This window comes from Chiloscyllium plagiosum, unplaced genomic scaffold (assembly GCF_037043375.1).
Source record: "Chiloscyllium plagiosum isolate Xiang-an unplaced genomic scaffold, Cpla_swu_hap1 HiC_scaffold_40, whole genome shotgun sequence".
NCBI classification, from domain to species: domain Eukaryota; kingdom Metazoa; phylum Chordata; class Chondrichthyes; order Orectolobiformes; family Hemiscylliidae; genus Chiloscyllium; species Chiloscyllium plagiosum.
Genome location: NW_028270178.1, coordinates 6,914,505 through 6,936,120, shown reverse-complemented (window position 1 = coordinate 6,936,120; position 21,616 = coordinate 6,914,505). Strand labels below are relative to the sequence as shown.

Sequence of the window (21,616 nt, the reverse complement as noted above, 5' to 3'; positions counted from 1 at the left end):
CTGTAACAGAATCTGACTGTACTCCTGGTCTCTGATGTAACACTGTAACAGAATCTGACTGTACTCCTGGTCACTGATCTAACACTGTAACAGAGTCTGAATGTACTCCTGGTCTCTGATCGAACACTGTAACAGAATCTGACTGTACTCCTGGTCTCTGATCTAACACTGTAACAGAATCTGACTGTACTCCTGGTCACTGATCTAACACTGTAACAGAATCTGACTGTACTCCTGGTCACTGATCTAACACTGTAACAGAATCTGACTGTACTCCTGGTCACTGATCTAACACAGTAACAGAATCTGACTGTACTCCTGGTCACTGATCTAACACTGTAACAGAGTATGAATGTACTCCTGGTCACTGATCTAACACTGTAACAGAATCTGACTGTACTCCTGGTCTCTGATCTAACACTGTAACAGAATCTGACTGTACTCCTGGTCACTGATCTAACACTGTAACAGAGTCTGACTGTACTCCTGGTCTCTGATCTAACACTGTAACAGAGTCTGACAGTACTCCTGGTCTCTGATCGAACACTGTAACAGAATCTGACTGTACTCCTGGTCTCTGATCTAACACTGTAACAGAATCTGACTGTACTCCTGGTCTCTGATCTAACACTGTAACAGAGTCTGACTGTACTCCTCGTTTCCGATCCAACACTGTAACAGAGTCTGACTGTACTCCTGGTCTCTGATCTAACACTGTAACAGAGTCTGACTGTACTCCTGGTCTCTGATCTAACACTGTAACGGAGTCTGACTGTACTCCTGGACTCTGATCTAACACTGTAACGGAGTCTGACTGTACTCCTGGACTCTGATCTAACATTGTAACGGAGTCTGACTGTACTCCTGGTCTCTGATCGAACACTGTAACGGAGTCTGACTGTACTCCTGGTTTCCGATCCAACACTGTAACAGAGTCTGACAGTATTCCTGGTCTCTGATCTAACACTGTAAAAGAGTCTGAATGTACTCCTGGTCTCTGATCTAACACTGTAACAGAGTCTGACAGCACTCCTGGTCTCTGATCTAACACTGTAACAGAGTCTGACTGTACTCCTGGTCTCTGATCTAACACTGTAACAGAGTCTGAATGTACTCCTGGTTTCCGATCTAACACTGTAACAGAGTCTGAATGTACTCCTGATCTCCGATCTAACACTGTAACAGAGTCTGACTGTACTCCTGGTCTCTGATCTAACACTGTAACAGAGTCTGACTGTACTCCTGGTCTCTGATCGAACACTGTAACAGAGTCTGAATGTACTCCTGGTTTCCGATCCAACACTGTAACAGAGTCTGACTGTACTCCTGGTCTCTGATCTAACACTGTAACAGAGTCTGACTGTACTCCTGGTCTCTGATCTAACGCTGTAACGGAGTCTGACTGTACTCCTGAACTCTGATCTAACACTGTAATGGAGTCTGACTGTACTCCTGGTCTCTGATCTAACACTGTAACGGAGTCGGACTGTACTCCTGGTCTCTGATCGAACACTGTAACGGAGTCTGACTGTACTCCTGGTCTCTGATCGAACACTGTAACGGAGTCTGACTGTACTCCTGGTCTCTGATCTAACACTGTAACGGAGTCTGACTGTACTCCTGGTCACTGATCTAACACTGTAACAGAGTCTGACTGTACTCCTGGACTCTGATCGAACACTGTAACAGAGTCTGAATGTACTCCTGGTCTCTGATCTACACTGTAACGGAGTCTGACTGTACTCCTGGTCACTGATCTAACACTGTAACAGAGTCTGACTGTACTCCTGGACTCTGATCGAACACTGTAACAGAGTCTGACTGTACTCCTGGTCTCTGATCTAACACTGTAATGGAGTCTGAATGTACTCCTGGTCTCTGATCTAACACTGTAACAGAGTCTGACTGTACTCCTGGTCTCTGATCGAACACTGTAACAGAGTCTGAATGTACTCCTGCTTTCCGATCCAACACTGTAACAGAGTCTGAATGTACTCCTGGTCTCTGATCTAACACTGTAACAGAGTCTGACTGTACTCCTGGTTTCCGATCCAACACTGTAACAGAGTCTGACTGTACTCCTGGTCTCTGATCTAACACTGTAACAGAGTCTGAATGTACTCCTGGTCTCTGATCTAACGCTGTAACGGAGTCTGACTGTACTCCTGAACTCTGATCTAACACTGTAATGGAGTCTGACTGTACTCCTGGTCTCTGATCGAACACTGTAACGGAGTCTGACTGTACTCCCGGTCACTGATCTAACACTGTAACGGAGTCTGACTGTACTCCTGGTCTCTGATCTAACACTGTAACGGAGTCTGACTGTACTCCTGGTCTCTTATCGAACACTGTAACAGAGTATGAATGTACTCCTGGTTTCCGATCCAACACTGTAACAGAGTATGAATGCACTCCTGGTCTCTGATCTAACACTGTAACAGAGTCTGACTGTACTCCTGGTTTCCGATCCAACACTGTAACAGAGTCTGACTGTACTCCTGGTCTCTGATCTAACACTGTAACAGAGTCTGACTGTACTCCTGGTCTCTGATCTAACTCTGTAACGGAGTCTGACTGTACTCCTGGACTCTGATTGAACACTGTAACGGAGTCTGACTGTACTCCTGGACTCTGATCGAACACTGTAACGGAGTCTGACTGTACTCCTGGTCTCTGATCTAACACTGTAGCGGAGTCTGACTGTACTCCTGCTCACTGATCTAACACTGTAACAGAGTCTGACTGTACTCCTGGTCACTGATCTAACACTGTAACGGAGTCTGACTGTACTCCTGGTCTCTGATCTAACACTGTAACGGAGTCTGACTGTACTCCTGGTCTCTGATCTAACACTGTAACGGAGTCTGACTGTACTCCTGGTCTCTGATCGAACACTGTAACGGAGTCTGACTGTACTCCTGGTCTCTGATCGAACACTGTAACGGAGTCTGACTGTACTCCTGGTCTCTGATCTAACACTGTAACGGAGTCTGAATGTACTCCTGGACTCTGATCGAATACTGTAACAGAGTCTGAATGTACTCCTGATTTCTGATCTAACACTGTAACAGAGTCTGAATGTACTCCTGGTCTCTGATCGAACACTGTAACGGAGTCTGAATGTACTCCTGGTCACTGATCTAACACTGTAACAGAGTCTGAATGTACTCCTGGTTCCGATCTAACACTGTAACAGAGTCTGAATGTACTCCTGGTATCTGATCTAACACTGGAACAGAGTCTGAATGTACTCCTGGTTCCGATCTCACACTGTAACAGAGTCTGACTGTACTCCTGGTTTCCGATCTAACACTGTAACGGAGTCTGACTGTACTCCTGGTCTCTGATCTAACACTGTAACAGAGTCTGAATGTACTCCTGGTCGCTGATCTAACACTGTAACAGAGTCTGAATGTACTCCTGGTCTCTGATCTAACACTGTAACAGAGTCTGAATGTACTCCTGGTCTCTGATCTAACACTGTAACAGAGTCTGACAGTATTCCTGGTCTCTGATCTAACACTGTAACAGAGTCTGACTGTACTCTTGGTCTCTGATCTAACACTGTAACAGAATCTGACTGTACTCCTGGTCTCTGATCTCACACTGTAACAGAATCTGACTGTACTCCTGGTCTCTGATCTAACACTGTAACAGAGTCTGACTGTACTCTTGGTCTCTGATCTAACACTGTAACAGAATCTGACTGTACTCCTGGTCATTGATCTAACACTGTAACAGAGTCTGAATGTACTCCTGGTCTCTGATCTAACACTGTAACAGAGTCTGACTGTACTCCTGGTTTCCGATCCAACACTGTAACAGAGTCTGACTGTACTCCTGGTCTCTGATCGAACACTGTAACAGAATCTGACTGTACTCCTGGTCTCTGATGTAACACTGTAACAGAATCTGACTGTACTCCTGGTCACTGATCTAACACTGTAACAGAGTCTGAATGTACTCCTGGTCTCTGATCGAACACTGTAACAGAATCTGACTGTACTCCTGGTCTCTGATCTAACACTGTAACAGAATCTGACTGTACTCCTGGTCACTGATCTAACACTGTAACAGAATCTGACTGTACTCCTGGTCACTGATCTAACACTGTAACAGAATCTGACTGTACTCCTGGTCACTGATCTAACACAGTAACAGAATCTGACTGTACTCCTGGTCACTGATCTAACACTGTAACAGAGTATGAATGTACTCCTGGTCACTGATCTAACACTGTAACAGAATCTGACTGTACTCCTGGTCTCTGATCTAACACTGTAACAGAATCTGACTGTACTCCTGGTCACTGATCTAACACTGTAACAGAGTCTGACTGTACTCCTGGTCTCTGATCTAACACTGTAACAGAGTCTGACAGTACTCCTGGTCTCTGATCGAACACTGTAACAGAATCTGACTGTACTCCTGGTCTCTGATCTAACACTGTAACAGAATCTGACTGTACTCCTGGTCTCTGATCTAACACTGTAACAGAGTCTGACTGTACTCCTCGTTTCCGATCCAACACTGTAACAGAGTCTGACTGTACTCCTGGTCTCTGATCTAACACTGTAACAGAGTCTGACTGTACTCCTGGTCTCTGATCTAACACTGTAACGGAGTCTGACTGTACTCCTGGACTCTGATCTAACACTGTAACGGAGTCTGACTGTACTCCTGGACTCTGATCTAACATTGTAACGGAGTCTGACTGTACTCCTGGTCTCTGATCGAACACTGTAACGGAGTCTGACTGTACTCCTGGTTTCCGATCCAACACTGTAACAGAGTCTGACAGTATTCCTGGTCTCTGATCTAACACTGTAAAAGAGTCTGAATGTACTCCTGGTCTCTGATCTAACACTGTAACAGAGTCTGAATGTACTCCTGGTCTCTGATCTAACACTGTAACAGAGTCTGACAGTATTCCTGGTCTCTGATCTAACACTGTAACAGAGTCTGACTGTACTCTTGGTCTCTGATCTAACACTGTAACAGAATCTGACTGTACTCCTGGTCTCTGATCTCACACTGTAACAGAATCTGACTGTACTCCTGGTCTCTGATCTAACACTGTAACAGAGTCTGACTGTACTCTTGGTCTCTGATCTAACACTGTAACAGAATCTGACTGTACTCCTGGTCATTGATCTAACACTGTAACAGAGTCTGAATGTACTCCTGGTCTCTGATCTAACACTGTAACAGAGTCTGACTGTACTCCTGGTTTCCGATCCAACACTGTAACAGAGTCTGACTGTACTCCTGGTCTCTGATCGAACACTGTAACAGAATCTGACTGTACTCCTGGTCTCTGATGTAACACTGTAACAGAATCTGACTGTACTCCTGGTCACTGATCTAACACTGTAACAGAGTCTGAATGTACTCCTGGTCTCTGATCGAACACTGTAACAGAATCTGACTGTACTCCTGGTCTCTGATCTAACACTGTAACAGAATCTGACTGTACTCCTGGTCACTGATCTAACACTGTAACAGAATCTGACTGTACTCCTGGTCACTGATCTAACACTGTAACAGAATCTGACTGTACTCCTGGTCACTGATCTAACACAGTAACAGAATCTGACTGTACTCCTGGTCACTGATCTAACACTGTAACAGAGTATGAATGTACTCCTGGTCACTGATCTAACACTGTAACAGAATCTGACTGTACTCCTGGTCTCTGATCTAACACTGTAACAGAATCTGACTGTACTCCTGGTCACTGATCTAACACTGTAACAGAGTCTGACTGTACTCCTGGTCTCTGATCTAACACTGTAACAGAGTCTGACAGTACTCCTGGTCTCTGATCGAACACTGTAACAGAATCTGACTGTACTCCTGGTCTCTGATCTAACACTGTAACAGAATCTGACTGTACTCCTGGTCTCTGATCTAACACTGTAACAGAGTCTGACTGTACTCCTCGTTTCCGATCCAACACTGTAACAGAGTCTGACTGTACTCCTGGTCTCTGATCTAACACTGTAACAGAGTCTGACTGTACTCCTGGTCTCTGATCTAACACTGTAACGGAGTCTGACTGTACTCCTGGACTCTGATCTAACACTGTAACGGAGTCTGACTGTACTCCTGGACTCTGATCTAACATTGTAACGGAGTCTGACTGTACTCCTGGTCTCTGATCGAACACTGTAACGGAGTCTGACTGTACTCCTGGTTTCCGATCCAACACTGTAACAGAGTCTGACAGTATTCCTGGTCTCTGATCTAACACTGTAAAAGAGTCTGAATGTACTCCTGGTCTCTGATCTAACACTGTAACAGAGTCTGACAGCACTCCTGGTCTCTGATCTAACACTGTAACAGAGTCTGACTGTACTCCTGGTCTCTGATCTAACACTGTAACAGAGTCTGAATGTACTCCTGGTTTCCGATCTAACACTGTAACAGAGTCTGAATGTACTCCTGATCTCCGATCTAACACTGTAACAGAGTCTGACTGTACTCCTGGTCTCTGATCTAACACTGTAACAGAGTCTGACTGTACTCCTGGTCTCTGATCGAACACTGTAACAGAGTCTGAATGTACTCCTGGTTTCCGATCCAACACTGTAACAGAGTCTGACTGTACTCCTGGTCTCTGATCTAACACTGTAACAGAGTCTGACTGTACTCCTGGTCTCTGATCTAACGCTGTAACGGAGTCTGACTGTACTCCTGAACTCTGATCTAACACTGTAATGGAGTCTGACTGTACTCCTGGTCTCTGATCGAACACTGTAACGGAGTCTGACTGTACTCCCGGTCACTGATCTAACACTGTAACGGAGTCTGACTGTACTCCTGGTCTCTGATCTAACACTGTAACGGAGTCTGACTGTACTCCTGGTCTCTTATCGAACACTGTAACAGAGTATGAATGTACTCCTGGTTTCCGATCCAACACTGTAACAGAGTATGAATGTACTCCTGGTCTCTGATCTAACACTGTAACAGAGTCTGACTGTACTCCTGGTTTCCGATCCAACACTGTAACAGAGTCTGACTGTACTCCTGGTCTCTGATCTAACACTGTAACAGAGTCTGACTGTACTCCTGGTCTCTGATCTAACTCTGTAACGGAGTCTGACTGTACTCCTGGACTCTGATCGAACACTGTAACGGAGTCTGACTGTACTCCTGGACTCTGATCTAACACTGTAACGGAGTCTGACTGTACTCCTGGTCTCTGATCTAACACTGTAGCGGAGTCTGACTGTACTCCTGCTCACTGATCTAACACTGTAACGGAGTCTGACTGTACTCCTGGTCACTGATCTAACACTGTAACGGAGTCTGACTGTACTCCTGGTCTCTGATCTAACACTGCAACGGAGTCTGACTGTACTCCTGGTCTCTGATCTAACACTGTAACGGAGTCGGACTGTACTCCTGGTCTCTGATCTAACACTGTAACGGAGTCTGACTGTACTCCTGGTCTCTGATCGAACACTGTAACGGAGTCTGACTGTACTCCTGGTCTCTGATCTAACACTGTAACGGAGTCTGACTGTACTCCTGGTCACTGATCTAACACTGTAACAGAGTCTGACTGTACTCCTGGACTCTGATCGAACACTGTAACAGAGTCTGAATGTACTCCTGGTCTCTGATCTAACACTGTAACGGAGTCTGAATGTACTCCTGGTCTCTGATCAACACTGTAACAGAGTCTGACTGTACTCCTGGTCTCTGATCGAACACTGTAACAGAGTCTGAATGTACTCCTGCTTTCCGATCCAACACTGTAACAGAGTCTGAATGTACTCCTGGTCTCTGATCTAACACTGTAACAGAGTCTGACTGTACTCCTGGTTTCCGATCCAACACTGTAACAGAGTCTGACTGTACTCCTGGTCTCTGATCTAACACTGTAACAGAGTCTGAATGTACTCCTGGTCTCTGATCTAAGGCTGTAACGGAGTCTGACTGTACTCCTGAACTCTGATCTAACACTGTAATGGAGTCTGACTGTACTCCTGGTCTCTGATCGAACACTGTAGCGGAGTCTGACTGTACTCCCGGTCACTGATCTAACACTGTAACAGAGTCTGACAGCACTCCTGGTCTCTGATCTAACACTGTAACAGAGTCTGACTGTACTCCTGGTCTCTGATCTAACACTGTAACAGAGTCTGAATGTACTCCTGGTTTCCGATCTAACACTGTAACAGAGTCTGAATGTACTCCTGATCTCCGATCTAACACTGTAACAGAGTCTGACTGTACTCCTGTTCTCTGATCTAACACTGTAACAGAGTCTGAATGTACTCCTGGTCTCTGATCTAACACTGTAACAGAGTCTGACTGTACTCCTGGTTTCCGATCCAACACTGTAACAGAGTCTGACTGTACTCCTGGTATCTGATCTAACACTGTAACAGAGTCTGAATGTACTCCTGGTCTCTGATCTAACGCTGTAACGGAGTCTGACTGTACTCCTGAACTCTGATCTAACACTGTAATGGAGTCTGACTGTACTCCTGGTCTCTGATCGAACACTGTAACGGAGTCTGACTGTACTCCCGGTCACTGATCTAACACTGTAACGGAGTCTTACTGTACTCCTGGTCTCTGATCTAACACTGTAACGGAGTCTGACTGTACTCCTGGTCTCTTATCGAACACTGTAACAGAGTATGAATGTACTCCTGGTTTCCGATCCAACACTGTAACAGAGTATGAATGTACTCCTGGTCTCTGATCTAACACTGTAACAGAGTCTGACTGTACTCCTGGTTTCCGATCCAACACTGTAACAGAGTCTGACTGTACTCCTGGTCTCTGATCTAACACTGTAACAGAGTCTGACTGTACTCCTGGTCTCTGATCTAACTCTGTAACGGAGTCTGACTGTACTCCTGGACTCTGATTGAACACTGTAACGGAGTCTGACTGTACTCCTGGACTCTGATCGAACACTGTAACGGAGTCTGACTGTACTCCTGGTCTCTGATCTAACACTGTAGCGGAGTCTGACTGTACTCCTGCTCACTGATCTAACACTGTAACAGAGTCTGACTGTACTCCTGGTCACTGATCTAACACTGTAACGGAGTCTGACTGTACTCCTGGTCTCTGATCTAACACTGTAACGGAGTCTGACTGTACTCCTGGTCTCTGATCTAACACTGTAACGGAGTCTGACTGTACTCCTGGTCTCTGATCGAACACTGTAACGGAGTCTGACTGTACTCCTGGTCTCTGATCGAACACTGTAACGGAGTCTGACTGTACTCCTGGTCTCTGATCTAACACTGTAACGGAGTCTGACTGTACTCCTGGACTCTGATCGAACACTGTAACAGAGTCTGAATGTACTCCTGATTTCTGATCTAACACTGTAACAGAGTCTGAATGTACTCCTGGTCTCTGATCTAACACTGTAACAGAGTCTGACTGTACTCCTGGTCTCTGATCGAACACTGTAACAGAGTCTGAATGTACTCCTGCTTTCCGATCCAACACTGTAACAGAGTCTGAATGTACTCCTGGTCTCTGATCTAACACTGTAACAGAGTCTGACTATACTCCTGGTTTCCGATCCAACACTGTAACAGAGTCTGACTGTACTCCTGGTCTCTGATCTAACACTGTAACAGAGTCTGACTGAACTCCTGGTCTCTGATCTAACACTGTAACGGAGTCTGACTGTACTCCTGGTCTCTGATCTAACACTGTAACGGAGTCTGACTGTACTCCTGGTCTCTGATCTAACACTGTAACAGAGTCTGACTGTACTCCTGGTCTCTGATCTAACACTGTAACGGAGTCTGACTGTACTCCTGGACTCTGATCTAACATTGTAACGGAGTCTGACTGTACTCCTGGACTCTGATCTAACATTGTAACGGAGTCTGACTGTACTCCTGGTCTCTGATCGAACACTGTAACAGAGTCTGAATGTACTCCTGGTCTCTGATCTAACACTGTAACGGAGTCTGACTGTACTCCTGGACTCTGATCGAACACTGTAACAGAGTCTGAATGTACTCCTGGTCTCTGATCTAACACTGTAACGGAGTCTGAATGTACTCCTGGTCTCTGATCTAACACTGTAACAGAGTCTGACTGTACTCCTGGTCTCTGATCGAACACTGTAACAGAGTCTGAATGTACTCCTGCTTTCCAATCCAACACTGTAACAGAGTCTGAATGTACTCCTGGTCTCTGATCTAACACTGTAACAGAGTCTGAATGTACTCCTGGTCTCTGATCTAACGCTGTAACGGAGTCTGACTGTACTCCTGAACTCTGATCTAACACTGTAATGGAGTCTGACTGTACTCCTGGTCTCTGATCGAACACTGGAGTCTGACTGTACTCCCGGTCACTGATCTAACACTGTAACGGAGTCTGACTGTACTCCTGGTCTCTGATCTAACACTGTAACGGAGTCTGACTGTACTCCTGGTCTCTTATCGAACACTGTAACAGAGTATGAATGTACTCCTGGTTTCCGATCCAACACTGTAACAGAGTATGAATGTACTCCTGGTCTCTGATCTAACACTGTAACAGAGTCTGACTGTACTCCTGGTTTCCGATCCAACACTGTAACAGAGTCTGACTGTACTCCTAGTCTCTGATCTAACACTGTAACAGAGTCTGACTGTACTCCTGGTCTCTGATCTAACTCTGTAACGGAGTCTGACTGTACTCCTGGACTCTGATTGAACACTGTAACGGAGTCTGACTGTACTCCTGGACTCTGATCTAACACTGTAACGGAGTCTGACTGTACTCCTGGTCTCTGATCTAACACTGTAGCGGAGTCTGACTGTACTCCTGCTCACTGATCTAACACTGTAACAGAGTCTGACTGTACGCCTGGTCACTGATCTAACACTGTAACGGAGTCTGACTGTACTCCTGGTCTCTGATCTAACACTGTAACGGAGTCTGACTGTACTCCTGGTCTCTGATCTAACACTGTAACGGAGTCTGACTGTACTCCTGGTCTCTGATCGAACACTGTAACGGAGTCTGACTGTACTCCTAGTCTCTGATCGAACACTGTAACGGAGACTGACTGTACTCCTGGTCTCTGATCTAACACTGTAACGGAGTCTGACTGTACTCCTGGACTCTGATCGAACACTGTAACAGAGTCTGAATGTACTCCTGATTTCTGATCTAACACTGTAACAGAGTCTGAATGTACTCCTGGTCTCTGATCTAACACTGTAACAGAGTCTGACTGTACTCCTGGTCTCTGATCGAACACTGTAACAGAGTCTGAATGTACTCCTGCTTTCCGATCCAACACTGTAACAGAGTCTGAATGTACTCCTGGTCTCTGATCTAACACTGTAACAGAGTCTGACTGTACTCCTGGTCTCTGATCTAACACTGTAACGGAGTCTGACTGTACTCCTGGTCTCTGATCTAACACTGTAACAGAGTCTGAATGTACTCCTGGTTTCCGATCCAACACTGTAACAGAGTCTGACTGTACTCCTGGTCTCTGATCTAACACTGTAACAGAGTCTGACTGTACTCCTGGTCTCTGATCTAACACTGTAACGGAGTCTGACTGTACTCCTGGACTCTGATCTAACACTGTAACGGAGTCTGACTGTACTCCTGGTCTCTGATCGAACACTGTAACGGAGTCTGACTGTACTCCTGGACTCTGATCTAACACTGTAACGGAGTCTGACTGTACTCCTGGTCTCTGCTCGAACACTGTAACGGAGTCCGACTGTACTCCTGGTCACTGATCTAACACTGTAGCGGAGTCTGACTGTACTCCTGGTCTCCGATCTAACACTGTAATGGAGTCTGACTGTACTCCTGGTTTCTGATCGAACACTGTAACGGAGTCTGACTGTACTCCTGGTCACTGATCTAACACTGTAACGGAGTCTGACTGTACTCCTGGTCTCTGATCTAACACTGTAACGGAGTCTGACTGTACTCCTGGTCTCTGATTTAACACTGTAACGGAGTCTGACTGTACTCCTGGTCACTGATCTAACACCGTAACGGAGTCTGACTGTACTCCTGGTCTCTGATCTAACACTGTAACGGAGTCTGACTGTACTCCTGGACTCTGATCTAACACTGTAACGGAGTCTGACTGTACTCCTGGTCTCTGATCGAACACTGTAACGGAGTCTGACTGTACTCCTGGACTCTGATCTAACAGTGAGTCCCTCGTGTGTTTCAGGTGAACCTGTTTGATGATCCCCTGGTGTGGGGTGAGCTGTCCCACTGCCCGAATGAGGAAGGGGCTGAGAGAGCAATCCCTGCCTGAGGACACTGACCTGCAAAGGGAGAATGTTGATCAGGCAGGTGACACCAAACGCCACAAGGAGGAGGTTTGTGAAGACAAACGCTCGGATGGCATTGGTCAGTTTTTGAACCGTCCTGTCCCGTGGCTGTTTCCCAGAAGGATGTTCAGATGTCGGACTGAAAAAGAAAGCACAAAGATGCAGAAGATCAGAGGAATAATCTCTGGAGGTATCACTAAATAATCTCCCTCACACTGTCACTCAGTAACCCCCCTCCCCCCCACCCAGTGCCCTGTGTTACTGACTGTATCTCTCCTGGTGTTAATCCAGCTCCCTCACACTGTCACTCAGTAACCCCTCTCCCCCCCCAGCGCCCTGTGTTACTGACTGTATCTGTCCTGATGTTAATCCAGCTCCCTCACACTGTCACTCAGTAACCCCTCTCCCCCCAGTGCCCTGAGTTACTGACTGTATCTCTCCTGATGTTAATCCAGCTCCCTCACACTGTCACTCAGTAACCTCTCCCCCCCCAGTGCCCTGAGTTACTGACTGTATCTCTCCTGATGTTAATCCAGCTCCCTCACACTGTCACTCAGTAACCCCTCTCCCCCCAGCGCCCTGTGTTACTGACTGTATCTCTCCTGGTGTTAATCCAGCTCCCTCACACTGTCACTCAGTAACCCCTCTCCCCCCCCCAGTGCCCTGTGTTACTGACTGTATCTCTCCTGATGTTAATCCAGCTCCCTCACACTGTCACTCAGTAACCCCCCCCCCCCCCCCAGCGCCCTGTGTTACTGACTGTATCTCTCCTGATGTTAATCCAGCTCCCTCACACTGTCACTCAGTAACCCCTCTCCCCCGCAGTGCCCTGTGTTACTGACTGTATCTCTCCTGATGTTAATCCAGCTCCCTCACACTGTCACTCAGTAACCCCTCTCCCCCCCCAGCGCCCTGTGTTACTGACTGTATCTCTCCTGATGTTAATCCAGCTCCCTCACACTGTCACTCAGTAACCCCTCTCCCCCCAGCGCCCTGTGTTACTGACTGTATCTCTCCTGGTGTTAATCCAGCTCCCTCACACTGTCACTCAGTAACCCCTCTCCCCCCCCCAGTGCCCTGTGTTACTGACTGTATCTCTCCTGATGTTAATCCAGCTCCCTCACACTGTCACTCAGTAACCCCCCCCCCCCCCCCAGCGCCCTGTGTTACTGACTGTATCTCTCCTGATGTTAATCCAGCTCCCTCACACTGTCACTCAGTAACCCCTCTCCCCCGCAGTGCCCTGTGTTACTGACTGTATCTCTCCTGATGTTAATCCAACTCCCTCACACTGTCACTCAGTAACCCCTCTCCCCCCCCCCCCCCCCAGTGCCCTGTGTTACTGACTGTATCTCTCCTGATGTTAATCCAGCTCCCTCACAGTGTCACTCAGTAACCCCTCTCCCTCCCCCCCCCCAGTGCCCTGTGTTACTGACTGTATCTCTCCTGATGTTTATCCAGCTCCCTCACACTGTCACTCAGTAACCCCTCTCCACCCCCAGCGCCCTGTGTCACTGACTGTATCTCTCCTGATGTTAATCCAGCTCCCTCACACTGTCCCTCTTTCCTGAAGAAGGGCTTATGCCCGAAACGTCGATTCTCCTGTTCCCTGGATGCTGCCTGACCTGCTGCGCTTTTCCTGCAACACATTTCCAGCTCTGATCTCCAGCATCTGCAGACCTCACTTTCTCCTCAGTAATTGGTCTTGTACAGTTAACCTTCTCCTGATCCTGTGGGACAGGCCTGATGTTTCTCCAGGATCTCTGATGGACCTCCCTCAGACCTCCTGCCTCTCTCACCTTATTGACGTCTCGACACATTCTTTCAGTCGCCAGTCCATGATGTAGCCAATGAGGGGAGAGGTGAACAAGCACAGCAGCTGAAGGATCCCAAAAATGGACGAATAGAAGTTCACTGAAAGTAAAGAGAGGGGCAGGTGAACTTGGCTGATCTCAGGGTCACCAGGAGCTGTAATGACAGCCAGTGGCCACCAGATGCCCCTAGAGGTCCACCGAGCAAACCAACCGCGCTCTGGTGGCTGCTCCCAGTAACTGCAGGGGCCCATCCTCTTAAAGGGGCAGGCCCCACAATGCCAACGGGTGCATTCCACCTCGGGGCCACTCGCTGGGTGGCAAACATTTTTTCTCACACTCCACCCTTTGCACGTCTGTCAGGACCTGCCCCCTTCTCGTTCCCATTTACCAGCGGGAATGGCATCTCCCGATATAGTCTGTCCCCTCCGCTGACATATTTCTGCACCACCAAACCCACCCCCCACCCCCAAACCCCCCCGCCCCCACTCTGAGGGGAAGGGTTCCAGATTCTTCAATCTGCAGGGATAACGGTGCCCCACAGAGTGAGATCACACACAAAACTTTCCAATAACACTGGCAGTGGGCCGAGACATCACACTGCCTCGTCTCACTCGTCCCCCAGCACCATTACATCGTCACGCTTACCAATATCCCCAGCTTCGTCCAGTAATTCTGTGGAATCTGCAAACGGAAATAGAAATTCCATGAGGACAGGCCATTCAAAGGTGAATGGTCACACGATCACAGCATTCCTTCTATATTAGCGCACGGACTTGTATCACTCAGTCCCCTCACCCCACCCCCAACCTCCCTCTCTCTCTCTCTAAGGGATATATCTGTACACCGTCTGGTGTCTCTCACTCCCCTCTCTCTCTCAGGGAGATATCTGTACACTGACTGGTGTCTCTCAGTCCCTCTCTCTCAGGGAGATATCTGTACACTGACTGGTGTCTCTCAGTCCTCTCTCTCTCTCTCTCAGGGAGATATCTGTACACTGACTGGTGTCTCTCAGTCCCCTCTCTCTCTCTCAAGGAGATATCTGTACACTGACTGGTGTCTCTCAGTCCCCTCTCTCTCTCTCAGGGAGATATCTGTACACTGGCTGGTGTCTCTCAGTCCCCTCTCTCTCAGGGAGATATCTGTACACTGACTGGTGTCTCTCAGTCCCCTCTCTCAGGGAGATATCTGTACACTGACTGGTGTCTCTCACTCCCCTCTCTCTCTCTCAGGGAGATATCTGTACACCGTCTGGTGTCTCTCAGTCCTCTCTCTCTCAGGGAGATATCTGTACACTGACTGGTGTCTCTCACTCCCCTCTCTCTCTCAGGGAAATATCTGTACACTGACTGGTGTGTCTCAGTCCCCTCTTTCAGGGAGATATCTGTACACTGACTGGTGTCTCTCAGTCCCCTCTCTCTCAGGGAGATATCTGTACACTGACTGGGGTCTCTCAGTCCTCTCTCTCTCTTAGGGAGATATCTGTACACTGACTGGTGTCTCTCAGTCCCCTCTCTCAGGGAGATATCTGTACACTGACTGGTGTCTCTCAGTCCCCTCGCTCTCTCTCAGGGAGATATCTGTACACTGACTGGTGTCTCTCAGTCCCCTCTCTCTCAGGGAGATATCTGTACACTGACTGGGGTCTCTCAGTCCTCTCTCTCTCTTAGGGAAATATCTGTACACTGACTGGTGTCTCTCAGTCCTCTCTCTCTCTCAGGGAGATATCTGTACACTGACTGGTGTCTTTCAGTCCCTCTCTCTCTCTCTGTCAGAGAGGTATCTGTACACTGACTGGTGTCTCTCAGTCCCCTTTCTCTCTCTCAGGGTGATATCTCTACACTGACTGGTGTCTCTCAGTCCCCTTTCTCTCTCTCAGGGTGATATCTCTACACTGACTGGTGTCTCTCAGTCCCCTTTCTCTCTCTCAGGGTGATATCTCTACACTGACTGGGGTCTCTCAGTCCCCTCTCTCTCAGGGAGATATCTGTACACTGACTGGTGTCTCTCAGTCCCTCTCTCTCTCAGGGAGATATCTGTATACTGACTGGTGTCTCTCAGTCCCCTCTCTCTCTCAGGGAGATATCTGTACACTGACTGGGGTCTCTCAGTCCCCTTTCTCTCTCTCAGGGAGATATCTGTACACTGACTGGGGTCTCTCAGTCCCCTTTCTCTCTCTCAGGGAGATATCTGTATACTGACTGGTGTCTCTCAGTCCCCTCTCTCTCTCAGGGAGATATCTGTACACTGACTGGGGTCTCTCAGTCCCCTCTCTCTCAGGGAGATATCTGTACACTGACTGGTATCTCTCAGTCCCCTCTCTCTCAGGGAGATATCTGTACACTGACTGGTGTCTCTCAGTCCCCTCTCTCTCTCAGGGAGATATCTGTACACTGACTGGTGTCTCTCAGTCCCTCTCTCTCAGGGAGATATCTGTACACTGACTGGGGTCTCTCAGTCCCTCTCTCTCTCTCAGGGAGATATCTGTACACTGACTGGTGTCTCTCAGTCCCCTCTCTCTCTCAGGGAGATATCTGTACACTGACTGGTGTCCCTCAGTCCCCTCTCTCAGGGAGATATCTGTACACTGACTGGTGTCTCTCAGTCCCCACTCTCTCTCAGGGAGATATCTGTACACTGACTGGTGTCTCTCAGTCCCCCCTCTCTCTCTCAGGGAGATATCTGTACACTGACTGGTGTCTCCCAGTCCCCTCTCTCAGGGAGATATCTGTACACTGACTGGTGTCTCTCAGTCCCCTCTCTCTCAGGGAGATATCTGTACACTGACTGGTGTCTCTCAGTCCCTCTCTCTCTCAGGGAGATATCTGTACACTGACTGGTGTCTCTCAGTCCCCACTCTCTTAGGGAGATATCTGTACACTGACTGGGGTCTCTCAGTCCCCTCTCTCTCTCAGGGAGATATCTGTACACTGACTGGTGTCTCTCAGTCCCCGCTCTCTGTCAGGGAGATATCTGTACACTGACTGGTGTCTCTCAGTCCCCTCTCTCTCTCAGGGAGATATCTGTACACTGACTGGTGTCTCTCAGTCCCCTCTCTCTCTCAGGGAGATATCTGTACACTGACTGGTGTCTCTCAGTCCCCGCTCTCTCTCAGGGAGATATCTGTACACTGACTGGTGTCTCTCAGTCCCCCTCTCTCTCAGGGAGATATCTGTACACTGACTGGTGTCTCTCAGTCCCCTCTCTCTCAGGGAGATATCTGTACACTGACTGGTGTCTCTCAGTCCCCTCTCTCTCAGGGAGATATCTGGACACTGACTGGTGTCTCTCAGTCCTCTCTCTCTCCCAGGGAGATATCTGTACACTGACTGGTGTCTCTCAGTCCGCCTCTCTCTCAGGGAGATATCTGTACACTAACTGGTGTCTCTCAGTCCCTCTCTCTCTCTCCGGGAGATATCTGTACACTGACTGGTGTCTCTCAGTCCCTCTCTCTCTCAGGGAGATATCTGTACACTGACTGGTGTCTCTCAGTCCCCTCTCTCTCTCTCTCCGGGAGATATCTGTACACTGACTGGTGTCTCTCAGTCCCCTCTCTCAGGGAGATATCTGTACACTGACTGGTGTCTCTCAGTCCCCTCTCTCTCAGGGAGATATCTGTACACTGACTGGGGTCTCTCAGTCCCCTCTCTCTCTCAGGGAGATTTCTGTACACTGACTGGTGTCTCTCAGTCCCCTCTCTCTCTCAGGGAGATATCTGTACACTGACTGGTGTCTCTCAGTCCCCTCTCTCTCTCAGGGAGATATCTGTACACTGACTGGTGTCTCTCAGTCCCCCCTCTCTCTCAGGGAAATATCTGTACACTGACTGGTGTCTCTCAGTCCCCTCTCTCTCAGGGAGATATCTGTACACTGACTGGTGTCTCTCAGTCCCCTCTCTCTCTCTCAGGGAGATATCTGTACACTGACTGGTGTCTCTCAGTCCCCCCTCTCTCTCAGGGAGATATCTGTACACTGACTGGTGTCTCTCAGTCCCCTCTCTCTCAGGGAGATATCTGTACACTGACTGGTGTCTCTCAGTCCCCTCTCTCTCAGGGAGATATCTGTACACTGACTGGTGTCTCTCAGTCCCCTCTCTCTCTCAGGGAGATATCTCTACACTGACTGGTGTCTCTCAGTCCACGCTCTCTGTCTCTCAGGGAGATATCTGTACACTGACTGGTGTCTCTCAGTCCCCCCTCTCTCTCAGGGAGATATCTGTACACTGACTGGTGTCTCTCAGTCCCCTCTCTCTCAGGGAGATATCTGTACACTGACTGGTGTCTCTCAGTCCACGCTCTCTCTCTCTCTCAGGGAGATATCTCTACACTGACTGGTGTCTCTCAGTCCCTCTCTCTCTCAGGGAGATATCTGTACACTGACTGGCGTCTCTCAGTCCCCACTCTCTCTCAGGGAGATATCTGTACACTGACTGGTGTCTCTCAGTCCCTCTCTCTCAGGGAGATATCTGTACACTGACTGGTGTCTCTCAGTCCTCTCTCTCTCTCAGGGAGATATCTGTGCACTGACTGGGGTCTCTCAGTCCCCTCTCTCTCAGGGAGATACCTGTACACTGACTGGTGTCTCTCAGTCCCCTCTCTCTCTCAGGGAGATATCTGTACACTGACTGGTGTCTCTCAGTCCCCTCTCTCTCTCTCAGGGAGATATCTGTACACTGACTGGTGTCTCTCAGTCCCCTCTCTCTCAGGGAGATATCTGTACACTGACTGGGGTCTCTCAGTCCCCTCTCTCTCAGGGAGATACCTGTACACTGACTGGTGTCTCTCAGTCCCCTCTCTCTCTCAGGGAGATATCTGTACACTGACTGGTGTCTCTCAGTCCCCTCTCTCTCTCTCAGGGAGATATCTGTACACTGACTGGTGTCTCTCAGTCCTCTCTCTCTCAGGGAGATATCTGTGCACTGACTGGTGTCTCTCAGTCCTCTCTCTCTCTCAGGGAGATATCTGTACACTGACTGGTGTCTCTCAGTCCTCTCTCTCTCAGGGAGATATCTGTACACTGACTGGTGTCTCTCAGTCCCCTCTCTCTCAGGGAGATATCGGTACACTGACTGGTGTCTCTCTGTCCCCACTCTCTCTCAGGGTGATATCTGTACACTGACTGGTGTCTCTCAGTCCTCTCTCTCTCTCAGGGAGATATCTGTACACTGACTGGTGTCTCTCAGTCCTCTCTCTCTCTCTCAGGGAGATATCTGGACACTGACTGGTGTCTCTCAGTCCCCTCTCTCTCTCTCAGGGAGATATCTGTACACTGACTGGTGTCTCTCAGTCCCCTCTCTCTCTCTCAGGGAGATATCTGTACACTGACTGGTGTCTCTCAGTCCCCTCTCTCTCTCAGGGAGATATCTGTACACTGACTGGTGTCTCTCAGTCCTCTCTCTCTCAGGGAGATATCTGTACACTGACTGGTGTCTCTCAGTCCCCTCTCTCTCTCAGGGAGATATCTGTACACTGAATGGTGTCTCTCAGTCCCCTCTCTCTCTCAGGGAGATATCTGTACACTGACTGGTGTCTCTCAGTCCCTCTCTCTCTCTCAGGGAGATATCTGTACACTGACTGGTGTCTCTCAGTCCTCTCTCTCTCAGGGAGATATCTGTACACTGACTGGTGTCTCTCAGTCCCTCTCTCTCTCAGGGAGATATCTGTACACTGACTGGTGTCTCTCAGTCCTCTCTCTCTCAGGGAGATATCTGTGCACTGACTGGTGTCTCTCAGTCCCACTCTCTCAGGGAGATATCTGTGCACTGACTGGTGTCTCTCAGTCCCACTCTCTCAGGGAGATATCTGTACACTGACTGGTGTCTCTCAGACCCCTCTCTCTCTCAGGGAGATATCTGTACACTGACTGGTGTCTCTCAGTCCCCTCTCTCTCTCTCAGGGAGATATCTGTACACTGACTGGTGTCTCTCAGTCCCCTCTCTCTCTCTCAGGGAGATATCTGTACACTGACTGGTGTCTCTCAGTCCCCTCTCTCTCTCAGGGAGATATCTGTACACTGACTGGTGTCTCTCAGTCCCCTCTCTCTGTCAGGGAGGTATGCTCGACGCTGACACTGGGTAATGAAGTGGAGGACTCAGTGGCAGGGTAGAGAGAGCTTTACGCTGTCCCTAACCCGCTCATGTCGATGCGGTGGGAGAGGCAGATTCGGATCCTCACCAGTTCCGTGTGTGACGATGAACTCCAGCATCTTGTTCATGCTGGCCATGTAGAATATCAGGCGGAGCTGTGTCATCCCCATGGTAACCAGGCTCCACAGGAAGATGGCGGAGAACACACTTTTCCGGAATGGGACGGAGGCTGCGAGGGTGGGGGAGGGAGACACGGACACAGCCTGAGTGATTCAACCTGGGAAGCCCCATCACCCCCCTCCTCGTCCCACCAACCTCAGAGCGCAGGCCATTCGGCCCACCTGCCCGGTGCTGGTGCGCTGCCCCCAACCCCCGACCCTTCTCCGTCTCGATCCCCTCCAGGTCTGTGCTGCGTCGCGCTGTTGTTCCAGCTCCCCACCCCCCACTTAAACACATCGAGGGTATTCACTTCACCCACTCACTGAGGGAGTGATGTCCCTGCTGTCCCCACTCTCAGTGAGGACATCTCTCTCTCTCTGTCATTCTCTCTCTCTGACATACTCTCTCTTACTCCCTCTCTCTCTGTCTCTCTATCTCTCTGCCTCTGACCCATACACTCTCTCTCTCTCTGTTTCTGACACACTCTCTTTCTCTCTCTGGCACTCTCTCTCTCTGTCTCTGACCCTGTCTCTCTCTCTATCTCTCTCTGTCTCTCTGTCTCTGACACACTCTCTCTCTCTGACCCACAGTCTCTCTCTCTCTCTCTGTCTCTGACACACTCTCTCCGTCTCCGTCTCTGACACACTCTCTCTGTCTCCGTCTCTGACACACTCTCTCTGCCTCTGACCCACACTCTCTCTCTGTGTCTCTGTCTCTGACACACTCTCTCTGTCTCTATCTCTCTCTGCCTCTGACCCCACTCTCTCTCTCTCTGTCTCTGACCCACACTCTCTCTCTGTGTCTCTGTCTCTGACACACTCTCTGTCTCTGTCTCTGACCCACACTCTCTCTCTGTCTGTCTCTCTCTCTCTCTCTGACACACTCTCTTTCTCTCTCTCTCTCTGTCTCTGACCCACATTCTCTCTGTGTTTTTGTCTCTCTCTCTCTCTGTCTCTGACACGCTCTCTCTCTCTCCCTCTGTCTCTCTCTGTCTCTGACCCACACACTCTCTCTCTCTCTGTCTCTGACATTCTCTCTCTCTCTGACCCACACTCTTTTTCTCTCTGTCTCTGACACACTCTCTGTTTCTCTCTCTCTCTGTCTCTCTGTCTCTGACACACTCTCTCTCTCTCTCTCTCTGACACACTCTCTCTGTCTGTCTCTCTCTGTCTCTGACCCACACACTCACTCTCTCTCTCTTTTTCTCTCTGTCTCTGTCTCTGACACACTCTCTCTGTTTTTCTCTCTCTCTCTGTCTCTCTGTC

The 21,616-nt window shown here is 48.9% G+C and overlaps 1 protein-coding gene across 2 annotated transcripts in view; it reads right to left on the bottom strand.

Moving 5' to 3' along the window:
* slc43a1b (solute carrier family 43 member 1b) overlaps positions 1-21,616 on the bottom strand; it is a 131,351-nt gene that overhangs the window by 23,626 nt on the left and 86,109 nt on the right. For both annotated transcript variants that reach the window (XM_087981746.1, XM_087981745.1), the window contains exons 9-12: positions 20,281-20,421; positions 14,756-14,791; positions 14,096-14,210; positions 12,291-12,435 (exon numbers count right to left, since the gene is read on the bottom strand). In XM_087981746.1, the coding sequence (XP_087837872.1) occupies positions 12,291-12,435; positions 14,096-14,210; positions 14,756-14,791; positions 20,281-20,421 (437 nt within the window). The remainder of the gene's footprint in view (positions 1-12,290; positions 12,436-14,095; positions 14,211-14,755; positions 14,792-20,280; positions 20,422-21,616) is intronic.